The sequence below is a fragment of the Cavia porcellus genome, unplaced genomic scaffold, assembly GCF_034190915.1.
Source record: "Cavia porcellus strain 051 isolate PalLab524CR breed Dunkin Hartley unplaced genomic scaffold, mCavPor4.1 scaffold_4, whole genome shotgun sequence".
In the NCBI taxonomy this organism is placed as follows: domain Eukaryota; kingdom Metazoa; phylum Chordata; class Mammalia; order Rodentia; family Caviidae; genus Cavia; species Cavia porcellus.
This window is the reverse complement of record NW_026947487.1, coordinates 52,499,624-52,512,709: the sequence shown is the minus strand read 5'-3', so window position 1 is coordinate 52,512,709 and position 13,086 is coordinate 52,499,624. Positions and strand designations below refer to the sequence as shown.

At 39.8% G+C, this 13,086-nt stretch overlaps 1 protein-coding gene across 2 annotated transcripts in view; it reads right to left on the bottom strand.

Moving 5' to 3' along the window:
- Positions 1-275: 275 nt before the first annotated feature.
- Tnfsf13b (TNF superfamily member 13b) overlaps positions 276-13,086 on the bottom strand; it is a 34,537-nt gene continuing 21,726 nt past the window's right edge. For both annotated transcript variants that reach the window (XM_013141510.3, XM_063247020.1), the window contains 3 exons: positions 5,091-5,203; positions 4,857-5,007; positions 276-1,999 (listed from right to left, as the gene is read on the bottom strand). In XM_013141510.3, the coding sequence (XP_012996964.1) occupies positions 1,887-1,999; positions 4,857-5,007; positions 5,091-5,203 (377 nt within the window). In that variant the 3' untranslated portion in view covers positions 276-1,886. The remainder of the gene's footprint in view (positions 2,000-4,856; positions 5,008-5,090; positions 5,204-13,086) is intronic.

Sequence of the window (13,086 nt, the reverse complement as noted above, 5' to 3'; positions counted from 1 at the left end):
CTTAATTACAGAATACTTTCCTCACAGTTTCATATGTGAGAAAAGCAATCTTCACTTTTTAACACTGCTTTAAACCAAAGGTTGAGTAACAGTTAAGAGGATCTCACATGATTCAACTCTACATCAGCTAGCAAAATGTGTTAAACTGTTTAAAAACAACAGTAGCAGGAGTGATCGATGACGATAGTGTACTAAGCCTACTGTAATCCATTATACTTTAAATTTATGTCTTAAAAAATAATAATTACATACAAATGAAGACATGAGCAGATCTCTTTCCAAATATAGGAAACACTCAGGTTTCAAATACTTTATTGTCATAAACCAACACATATTACTTTACAATATCTCACAATTTCTCACCTCGTTTTTAGGGTGACAGTCATACAGAGAGAAACCAAAAGATGGGTGTTGCCGGGCAGAGCCAGTGAGACAGTGAGGCCAAGGCACCTCGTCTTTCTCTTTGGCAACCTCAGTTAGCAGCAGTTCTAGGAAATTACCAGCCACCCCTCCAATATCAAAACACCTTCTCCTCCTATCACTTCTTCTTTGTTAATTGCATTACAAAACAAAACCAATAGCTAAATACATTCTTGTTGATCCAAAATGCAAAAATTACAGAAACCAGACATTTGAACAGTTTGATATTAGATGCAAAGTTTAGATGAAAAGCTTTTCTTTCTATGGAAAGAAGCATCTTTAAAATCCTTTCAATGTGGAGGGAGAGCATCTCAGTTTAGGTCTGCTGTTTCATCTACTGTTCACACTAATGAAGTCAATTGTTTAATGAAATTAAAATGTAATGACATAAAAACAAGATAGAATGTTATAAAAGATGAGTATTACAACATTCTCAAGTATGACTGTTTACAAAACAAAAATGCGGAGATGTCTTCCAAGACATTACAATCTTTAAAAGGAGGTCACACTCTTTCCACACTTTGGGACGTGAAAGGCTTCCACAAAACTTCAACTTCTGTAAAGCAAATAACTTGACTGCTTTTGTTGCCTCGGATACACAAGCTACAATAGCAGCTGTTTGAAACAGAAGAACTAAAAATAAAAGGAAATTATATTACTTTATCATAAACATACCCATTAACTTCAGTAGTGATTTTATATAAGTACAATTTTAGTTATTTTTCATTACCGATTCATGTGCATAAGTTGGAATTATTCTACATTGAAAATTCCTGAAGCAACTGAAGCTATAGAAAACTGCACATACAAATGAGGAAATTCTTTCCTTACTGTGAAAAATATCTAGCAATAATATTAGAGATAAAAAGTGCCAACTTGAACTAAACCCAAGACTTAAATAGTTTTATTTTGAGTCCACTTGTATATTTAAATTTAAACTTTTAAAATTAATTTTTAACCAATACATAAATTTGTAATTATTATTTGCATGTACCTAATGTACCAGATTTTCGATTTTTAAAAAGTATTAGCTGGAAAAGAGAGGAGCATAGTCAGCATAAAAAGGGAAGACAGGTTCTGAGATTTCTCACAAATGTCTCAAAGTCCTGCAGACATGGGCACACGTTTCCTAGTACGCTGACGAATACCATTTTTGCAAATGTCGTTCCTGCCCGCTGCAGAAACACACTGGCATCACTTGACACAGCGTCCTCATGAAAAGCCTTTCTAATTCTCTCTCTCTCTCGATGTGGGCTCTGATTCTTGTAACTCACGTGACATGCTTTGATTGTGGTTGTCTGTTAGATTTCCTGTTTGGACCAGATTCTGCAAACCAAAACAAACAGCTCAAGACAAGCCTATGGTGAGTGACTACTGTTTTCCTCTTTGGCATTTCCAGTGAAAGGGTTTCCTTTTAGAGGTACAGGGAAAGAGAGGGCAAGAGACACAAATGGGGAGCTCATGGGTCACAGCAGTTTCAGGGCTCCAAAAAAGGTGCCGTCGCCATCACGAGAGATCTGTGCGTTTTCCCTCGGGATTGCCAGTTGGAGTTCGTCTCCCTCTTCCAGTTTCGCGATGCCTGGCAAAGAAGGATTCATGAGAGCTTTAAGGGGTTGCTGGTGGAAAAAAGAAGATAGTAATAATCTTAAAGCAATAGTTTTGCTTTGCAAAAAAAGGTTAATAGAGACATTCAGACTTTAGGGTACATCTGTAGATGTCTATGCCAGCCCCAAATCTGTTAGCCTTGAACATGACAGGACATGACATGAAGTAAAATTAAAATTAAATAATCAGGAAAAGACACCACAGATACAATGGAGTCAGCATCGCTGCTCATAAACTATGGACTGTCACAGACCCAATCAATCATAGCATGTTCCCTGATACTTTATCATTTAGTTCAAGCGGGGGGTGATTAATTTTATTAACCAAGGATACTTTTATAATGATGCTCAATAAAAATACAGAAAACCACATACAATTTATGAATACTGAACTATCCAGGTTATTCTTTAAATATGAAAATTAAAAAGACAAAAATTAGAGAAAAAAACCAAAACTCTTACTAACAAAGTACATTTTAGAATCTTTTTTTCTTTAAACTACCAACTATGAGTTTAAGGGTTATTTAGATCCCTTTTGACAACTATTTATACTTTAGGTTTTCTTAAATGACCATGTTTGTCTTTATAATCAAAAGCAGCAGGGCTGGGGATTTAGCTCAGTGGCATGAGCGCCTGCCTGGCAAGCGAGAGGTCGTGAGTTCGATCCCTGGTACCGCCAAAAAAAAAAAAAAAAAAAAAAAAAAGAAAGAAAGAAAGCAGCAAAGCAGTTAGTCCCTTACAAATGACCCACAGCTCTGTGGTGCCTGCGGTACAGTGATGGATCCTGAGAATGAAGGAAACAAAGCATAGTCCACAAAAGACTTTTACTATGTTGGTAATTATTGGCCACACTCCAAAAGAAAAATATGAAGGAGAAAAAGAGGAAGAGAAAGAGGTAGAGAAGAAATGAAGAAGCTAATGAACAAAATGAGTAATATTTAAATTGTCGAGACTTACAACTAGCGGTTTAAACAGCAGTCACGTTGTTTTGTTAGCAGACAGTAAAAACGTCTGCTTATACCACGGTGTCAGTGTCTGCGAGGTCCTGACGCTCACTGCACCTGGCAGGTCGCTTTTTATTTACTGAATATTATGTTGCAGTGCTACCGAGGCAGGCATACAAAATTGTTGCCCTAACACTGTGCTTTTTACAATGGGCGAGGAAAGACAACAAAAACTTCCTTTTTGGTATCGGTTAGAATCATGAATGTTTTTTGTAGAGGCAGCAAACGCTTGAAGGTTGACAGCCTTATGTAGTTCAGTAAAAGAAAATGATTTTTGTGAAAAGATCAGGATCTATTTATTGAATAGAATTGCAATTATCAGAGAAATTAAAAGGGGTTTAGTAGTTTGGAGAAAAAGCATTTAGAAATATTAAAAGGCTTTGGGTCACAGAGCACTGAAAAATCTTAACTCTGAAGAATAAGTGGGTGTGAACAGCACTAATTTCAATGTAAAACCCTGAGCCGTGGCCTATTTCAGTTACAGCAGCCTGCAGTGTCAGCTGTGACTTCTCTTCACAATAGGCATATTCAATTTATTAATGGGGAATGAGTAATAATTAACTATGTATAAAAGTGTGTTTCTTCAATTGACTATTAAAAATGTATAAGGCCACTAAAGAAATACTTTTTGCACTTATGCACCAGCAGGTAGTTTTTAGTGGCTTTAAAGAAATTTGTCCTGGAATAGTTTAAAAACTGCAAGCCTGAAACTTCTATGAAATCAAGGTAACTATTCTTAAAAATAAGTTGCTTAACAGCTTTAGCCGAGTTCTCTCATAGGAAGCAAATGGTCAAGGAGCAAAGGACTAGGAAAAAGTTTTTTAAGTCAGTCATAAACACAAGTACTAACGCATAATGAACGACAGAGTGGCATGGCCTCACAATTTACAAATATTGTGCAATATCAAACTGCTGGTCAGCACTGGCCACAGCGAAAGTTTCTTTATGAAAATAAGGGAATTCCACTGTGATAGACTTCCTCCTACTCGAGCGAAGTTCGTTAGGGTTTCAGATCCAGACTATCATCACCTCTGTTTGTACTCACTGTTTTCCTTGGTTTCTAACTGATTTACTGGGTGTTTGTTTGTAAACTCCGGGATACTTAAAATGTTTCCCAATCCTGCATTCTGCATTGCCACTTGCTGTAACTAAGTAAGGCCTCAAGGGAGCCCTAAAACTTCTAAAGATTTGTCACAATCACCAGGGACAAGAACATGCTCAAAATAAAAGGTACATTCACCTGGAACGTTTGCGTTACTCTATTTTCCAAGACCACCTTTGGTTACCTGGAAATTACTCCCTTCTCCCCACCCCTCAGGCAGGAAACACCAGCAGCCACAGACCCCAGCAGACTGGGAACAGACAGATACTTCAGTCCTTCTCTGCCTCAGGGTCCGAAGGCAGGGCTGAGCTAAGCATGCAGCCCTAAGTCACTTGTCCCATGCTGACACGCACCAGCTGTTAGCTGTGTGACACCCCCAGCTTCCAGACATGCTGGGATGGGGAGTCTGGGTGACTCCCCCACGGAACCAGACTAACCAGTTTAAACCTGATGACTGTGAACTTGGGACAATGGTGTCACCTGCCAGAGTCCACCTCCCTGAATGGCAAGATTAGAGTAGGCCTGGTAAACAGCAGTGGCTGCAAAGACCCAGGGAAAAGCATCAGAGAAGGCTTCCCAGCGAGGCATTCAGGAAGCCACAGCCTTTTCTAGGTGGACATCAGTATGGTTAACAGCATGTCTGCTGTCTCCTCAGACCCTGGTCTGTTCAAGAGGAGCACAGCCTATATCCACCCCCAGAAAGCAGATCTGAGAAGGGTTATTTACCGGCTGAGTAGCAGGAATTATTGGGTAGTGTTTCAGGCATATTCTGAATGCAACGGAACAGAGTCACCAGACTCAGCTCGTCCCCAAAGACGTGGACTTTTTTCCTCTGTATTAGGTGTCCCATGGCAAAAGTGTTATCAGTGTACAAAACCTGGGAAACAAAGCAAAGGGCACGGTCAGGAGGAGGCGGGGAGGCCTGTGGGCAGGAAAGGGAGTGGCAGGGTTCATGCCTACCTGGCCGTAGATGAAGAAGTAACCGGGTTCCTTCACCACTATCTTATTCTCTTTCTCCTCCAAGGCTCTTCCTCTTTTAAAGCTGAGCAGCCACGGTACAAATGTGTATGATCCTACAAAGAAGAGAATTGCTTGTAAGGAAAGAAACTCGGACGGGCACTTTTCAGCTTTTCTTCATTGCAAACCCAAATCTGTAACTTCAGGAAACTTCCATCTATTTACTAAAAATAAGGAAGAGGATGAAAGAAAAATCAGAGTTCCAGTGATCACGTGTATGTTGACCTGCGCAGCCGTGATGCTCCGTGTGAGTGTCTGGGTTTTATTCATTCATTTACTGTCTTCAGTTCATTGATCTCACAGTGAGGGGTGGGGGCTGGGTTCAGATGGGTAAGGCTTCTGTAATGCACTAGTGAAGGGTTTTCACTGGTTCTTCTCGAGGAGGAACTGATCACGCGAAAAAGTCACCAATGGAGTCAGGAAGAAGCCAGCCCCATCCCACAGCCTGGGGATGAGCAGGGAGCAGGAGAAGGAGGACCCTGCTGAGAGGTGTGTGTGACCTCCCTCCATCTCAGCCCCTCCCCCCCCCCCATAACTACCACTCTCTACTTGTCCTCCTCAGCTCTGCTCTCTGTTCCTCCGAGCTCAGTGAGTTTAGGTTCACACAGGCCAAGGGAAGTGGCCATGCAAAGCCTTTAATATAAGGCCTTCCAGGTTCGTCCACCTTGTGACAAAGGAGATTTCATTCTCTTGGGTGACTGGCAAGTGTTCCTCAGTGCAATCAGCCTGAGGTTTTTAGGCACTTGTCTGTTGACGGACACCGAGGCTGGTTCTGTATCTTGGCCACTGTAAATCATGCTGCAGTTACAGCAAGGCTGTGAGTGTCTGCTCGGTATGATGACTTCATTCCTCTGCATAACCCAGAGGCTGAGGGGACTGCGGATGCCATGCACGGACAGTCCACTTCTTCAATGGGGCTCTGCTCCGTGCAGAGAGTCCCTGATTGGGCAGGTCTGGACACCCTACTCCACTTTTACCCCAAAGGAGGGTTCTAGGCCACTGGTCCTGAAGTGCAGATTCCCCCAGGGTCCTGCTGAGTGATAACAATCAGGGAGCAAAACACATTACCGACCCTTACAAAAACAAAGGCAAACTGTCTTCACTTGTCAGCTGGCACAGTAACCTCAGTAAAAGGACTGCAGTAGGAGTCTTTAATTCTATTTAAATGCAATGGTGTCCCCAAACCAGATTTAAATGTTGTGTGCTAAAAATGCAGAGGAAGAATGGGCCTCATAATTAAAGGGACTGGTGTGAGGGTTAGCAGCAGGACTCCCTGCATCAAGGAGGCTTTTTCCCTTCCAAACCAGGCAAACCTCGGATTCTCACTTCCCTGAGCAGCACAAGGACTGCTTATTTTTGACTTCCTGCTATTTCCCCAGGGCTTAAAATGAAGACTAGCTCACAGTAGATGCACAACATGTATTTACTAGTTAACTGACTCAACTGTAAACATAAATAATTCAAAACGGTATGTGCTGTGACAATCAGTCACAAGCATTTGGCTGTGCTTTTAAAAAAACATTGTTGCCAATAGCTTACTGAAATTTTGGAAACTCAAACACAATCACTGAAGCTCAAACTAGTACATACTCTTAAAGTGAAGAAAAACATGTATTTCCATAAGTTTTTGTTTATATCCTGTCTGGAGCTAGCTATTTACTAAGATTTCTTTTGCAATAATTTACATTTATTTCCTAATTCTTTGTTCCATATTCATTTTCTTTTGACATTTCATCATCTCTTTCTGGCAAGAAAATAGAGTATATGCCTATTTGTTTTTATTTACTGTCTGTATTCTACTTCCTCTCTGTACCCACATCCGTCATTGAAATAAACACACACACACACACACACACACACACACACACACACACACACACACAGGATTATACTCCACAAGTTCCGAGAGTGCTACAGTCATAGGTGTGTTTGACAATGCCAATAACAGGGTCTAACACTAAATAGAAACGTGCTAATGAGCAGATTCTAAATCTTTTCAGAAAATACACTAAACAAAATATTAAAACCAATGTATTTATAAACTTAAGCATAAATATTGTAATGTGTGTCTATGTCTTAAAATGCTCCTAGGCTTTTAGCATCTTAGATAATAGAGAAGTATAAATAATAAAACATGCCTCAATGCCTGCACTAAAGAGAGGAACCTGTAAAATAACAGACATCTTTCCTCCTAGAAAATATTTAAGAATCTGGAGCTAAACGCCCAAACTGCAAATACTTACTGCTAGTAAACAGGTAAGAAAGATGCTAATGCATCTTTATATAAAGTGCTTGGAATATCTAGCTGCACTCAGATTTAAATCCTTGAAAAATTGCAATGTTTTCAAAATTTTTAAGACAGTAAACTAATACAACATGTGAAATTAATTTAAAAGTGTTTATGTTCATCTGTGAATAAAATACATATTTATAAACATGTCTTGCCTTGAAGGGCATTATTTTTCTTCTTCCAAGCTATATTGAAGAATTATAAATATTACATTTTGGGATGCAGGTTTCTACAGAAAATAATGTATATTTAACATTTGTTTTTTATCCTAGTTGCTGGATGGGAAGCTCCCTCCCACACATTTATCCTCTCAGCAGACAGCCGTGGTCACTCAGGGCTATTTACCTCCCTGATTTGCTTCTCTGGGTTTCCGTTTTAGTATCTTAACAGTACCTGCAATAGTTTTAAGACAGAAAATACCTAATACTGATAATACTTTTTTCAAGGTAGATTAGGTAAATCAGTCCAAGTACCAGACTTTTTGCTTTGTGGAACAAATGCCGTGCGGCATCGTAATCATATTCACTGCAGTCAGCAATCCCAGGCCTGTGGACCAGGTAGGGCAGGAACCTAGCAGAAGACAGGGCTGAGGCCAGGTCCACCTGAGGACATGAAGAGCCACAGTGGCCGCTGTGGGCTTGGGTCGAGGAGAAGTGAGCACATCTGTATTTCAGAAGGATGACTCAGCCTGCCTGGAGAGCAGGTTTACACCAGAGGCAGAGCTGCCATGCAAGGGGAGAGGAGATGGACGGGAACTCTGAGGCAGAAGAACTGCCAATCCTGAGATCAGTGTGCTTGGGCTGGGGGAACTGTGAAGAACAGTACCCAGAGTTCTGAAATAAACCCCAATGCTGGCCGTGGTAGTCCCACAACAGGGCACGCTGGAGGGCAGACAGAACGAGGGCCAAGAGCAGGAGCTTGGGCTGGGACACCCCAAGATATTCAAGGTGAGATGCTCAGGAAACAGAGCTTGACACGCACAGGCTCAGGAGGAATGGTGGTAAACGTGAACCACCAGCCGGCAGAGGTCAGGAGACACCAAGGAAGGACCACAGAGTGCAGAAACATGAGGACCAGCGCTATGGTTGGGGTATGGAAATCAATATTCAGAAAACATAGTTAGGAGTCATTTGCAAGTCTAGCTAGCAGTACTGGAAAATGGGCCAGAGAAGCAACCAATGGAAAGAGGCAACTCTGAGAGGAGATCATTAAATATCAAGTTCTGAGGCATTAAAAGTAAAGGTCTCAGCAGTCTCCATTAATTAACTACGCTGAAAAGACAAACAAGAGACATTAACATGACTGTGGAAATTACCTCTCTCCTTCTCTGCCTCCTGGAAGTGATTTCATGGAAAGAGGCACATTATCCAAGATATCTCTGTGGTTGTGAGAGTAGCTGGAAACACACTGTTATGGATTAAAACCTGGTGATCAACTTAACACTGATTTAAATCAGCATGGTACTGAGCATAGATTGTCCACCTGAGGACAGTTGCCAGCATAAATAGAGACATAGAAAAGGAAAAATTGAGGTGTTGTGGGTTTCTTTAAGTGTTGTTGTTTGAGCCGTTGGTCTTGGAGGAGCTCATCATAACTAGCTTCCCCAGTGTAAGTTTAACCATTATCATCAGAGGAGCTGGGGACCTTGGTGGTGAGAGTGGCAATGGTTCACTTTGGGGGAGCTCTGGTCCTTACATCGAGCATCACTTCTTGGCTCCAGAGGGGAAGATGTGTGGCGTTTCATCTCCAGGAGATGCTTGTCATGCTGGCTTCCTGGCATGTTCTCAATTGTTCTTACTGTCAGAGGAACTCGGGACCTCCATGTTGCTGAGGATGGCTGTGGTACTTTTCAGGACAGCCTTGGTCTTTGTTTTGAGAGTGAATTCTTGGCTCCAATGTAGAACCCTCAATCTAACCAGCACAGCTCCTTCACCCCACTGACATAGAATTTTTAGCTTCCACCACTAACCTTTGGGCCTTCCTAGTACAGATCTGTAAAACAAGCTGGCATGAGTCCTTCTCTTTGGCTCTAGACCTCCAGTTGGACTCGTAGGAGGCACTGTCATGGGCTCTGGGTCTTCATCTGGACTTATGCAGGACATTGCTGTGAGATCCAGGCCCTTGGCTGTGTCTAAGTGTTCTGAACAGATTTCCTGAACTTTCCTGTATTTAACTCTGGGTGACCATCATAAATAATATTATAAATTCTGTGTCCTGATTCTAATTATTCTCCTCATAACCCCTGACTACAACACACACTAAACTGAGAGAAGTGTAAAAGCATAAAAATGTGAGGGGCTCACCAGTGACAAACCTTACAACTGTTGGATAAAAACCAGCTCCTAATGATGAAGAAACCATCAAAGGCCCTGCCCCTAAAGACTCTCACAGACTCACATACACACAATCCAGGAATTTTCAGAAGCAGCTAGGGGAATGTGGGACATTGTTAAGATTAGAATTAAGAGAAGAAAATCTCTAACAGCCTAACCACAGAGATAATAGAACTAAGACTTCGGGGGCTACACAGGGAAGGCAGTCTGTACAAAACATATCAAGTCAATCCAACAGAAAGTTCTGGAGATACAGGTAAATCTGATTTTAAGAATTAATACACTGTATCCAGACATGGTAGCTCACACCTATAATCCCAGCATTCAGGAGGCTGAGACAGTAGGACTGTTGAAAGTTCGAGACCAGCCTGGACTACAGTTAGTTCAAGGCCAGCCTGAACTGCATAGTGAGAAACCTGTCTCAAAAAGACAAAAAAAGAAAAAAATTAATACATTGTTATATTCAAATTGTCCAACTTTCAAAAGAATTGTAAGGCACAGAGAGAAAGGAAAATTACAAAAACTCACTGAGGAGAATATTAACAGAAGCCATCCTTGAGAAAATATACACACTAAATTTAGTGTGCAGATGTTTTAAACATGCCTAAGTGGTTAAAAGAAAGTACAGATAAAAACATGAAAAGTAAGCCAATGGTATAAAAAATAGGTAATTTCAATAAAAAATAAAAATATTGAAAGGAACCAAACAAATTTTGGAGCCTAATTTAAAGTAGTTTAAATGAAAAAAAAAAAATTAGCAAAGAAGTTAACAGACTTGAACAGGTAAATAGAATCAGCAAATTTAGTGATAAGAGAATTGAAATTAGTCTGAGAAACAGAAAGGAAAAGAGTTAAGATTAGTGATTATGCAAAAGATGCAAAAAAGTCACTTATTTTCCTTTCTACCAGTAACAAACAAGTGGAATTTGAATTGAAAAATACTATTTAAGGTAAAATTTCCCTAAATTAAAATACTCATGTATAATCTAACAAAACATGCCTAAGAACTACAAAAGAAAGTCTGCAAAACTTTGATGAAAGAACTTTAAAATAATTACATGAAGAGATATGTATATCCATTGAAAAGAAGACTATATTGTCAAGATGTCAATTCTTCATAATTGATCCCGAGACTCAATACAATCCCAATTAAAATCTCACTAAGAGTTTTTTAGATATTAACACACTGAATTAAAGCGTATATGTACCTGTACCTCCAGCATTCAGGAGGCTGAGGCAGGAGAAGTGCTACAAGTTTGAGGCCAGCCTGGGCCACAAAGTGAGCTGAAGGCCAGCCTAAACTGCAGAGTGAGACACTGTGTCAAAAAGAGAGAAAAAGGAGTATATGTAGAAGCCAAAGATTCAGAAAAAAAAAAACAACATAAAAAAATAAAGTTAGAGAATCAGTACTACCTGACTTCAAGAATTACTATAAAGGTTCAGTAATTGAGACCAAAACAAGGGCAAAAGCAAAAAATGGAGAAAAGATACACTTTTTAAAAATTAGTCCTGGAACACTAGGCTTTCATATGCAAAAAAATCCAGACTCAAATCTTAGATCATCACAAAAATTAGTTCAAAATGGATCTCAGACTAAAGAGTGAAATGTAAAAGTATAAGAACTCCTAGCATATATGATGTATGAAAACCCAGATGACCTTGCAATTGGTGATGACTTTTTAGATGTGACACAAAAGGCACAATCAGAAAATGAGAGAAGTGATAAGCTGAATTTCATTTAAATTAAATATTACTAATCTGTGTAAGAAGATAAAAACATGAACCTCATCCTGCCAGAAAATATTTTGAAAAGATACATCTGATAAGAGACTATCTTCAAAAAATAATGTAAAGAACTTTAAAATTCAATAATTAGCCATGTGTGGTGATGCGTGGTGGTCATATGCTCTTTTGGGAGGCGGAGGCAGAAGGATTGTGAGTTTGAGAACAGCATGGGCTATCGAGTGAATTCAAGAGCAACCTGAACTAAGGGTGAGACCCTGCCTCCTGAAATCATTTATTACCAGGAGAATTAAAATTTTAAAATAAGGAAATACTACTATTTGTCTATTAGAATGGCCAAGATCCAGAAGGCCAGCAACAAACTGTGGCAAAGAAGAGAAGCAGAAAGCAGTACCTCATTTCTGGTGGTAAAGAAAAATGGTCCAGTGGCTCTGGCAGACAGTTTGAAAATTAGTCACCAGACACTCTTATCATCTGCTCTCACATCACTTCCTGGTATGGCTGTTACTAAGTTTGAGAAAAGAACGTTCACACAAAGACCTGCATGCGAATGTTTATAGGAACTTTATCTATCATTTCCAAACCTTGGCACCCAGCAAGATGGCTTCCAGGATGGAAAGGGGTAATCTGTTGCACAATGGAATATTTTTAGGGCCAAGTTTTCAGGGTTTCAGAGAATGGCATGGACAGAACAGAGAGGATTTCTTAAGCAGGAAAAAACTCAGTGTGATACGTTAATGCTAAATAAATGCCATTGTATATTTAGTAAAAATCTGAACGTGAACTCCAGTACATTGGACTCTGGAGGATAAGGCTCTAACACCAGTTCTAACACATGTACCACTCTCATGGGGGCTTGATAATAGATTGGATAATATGTGGAAGGTAGGGGCCATATCTTCATGGTTTTTGCTTTCTTTTGTTTTTTGGGTACTGGAGATCAAACTCATGGTCTTACACTTGCCAAGCAGGCATTTACACCATTTACATCTCCGGCCTTCATATTATTTTTTATTGACCTAACAATGTTCCCACAATAAAGCTTTAAAAGAGTAAAGAAAAGTTACTGTATTTTAAGGAATCACTAGCATACCATGAAGCAGACCAACATTTTTATTGTGGTAGACACAGAAGGAAAAGAGATATAAATTTGCTAAAATAACATTTGGAGAAATAATGATTGAGTTATCCCCAACTTTTAAGTCATAAATCTACGCATCTACAAGCTCAATGAATTCTAAACAGGTGAAACAGGAAGGGGAGGACATGAAGATTTACTGTAATCAAGCTTTTAGAAATCAGAGGCAAGAGTATACTTTGAGTATCCTTAGAGAAGTAAGACAGAAGCGATTGGTCCAACTCAAAGTGCATTCCATCAGATTAACCGCTAAGGTCTCATAAAAACATGAGAACCAAAGGCAATGGGGTGACACATTTAACATGTAGGAAAAAGCTGCCAAAAACTTTCAAATATGGAAAATAAAATATTACTAAATAAACCAAACTGAGGTAGCTCATCGACTGTACATCTACCATTCAAGAATTGCCAGAGTCCTTCAGACTAAAATAAAAG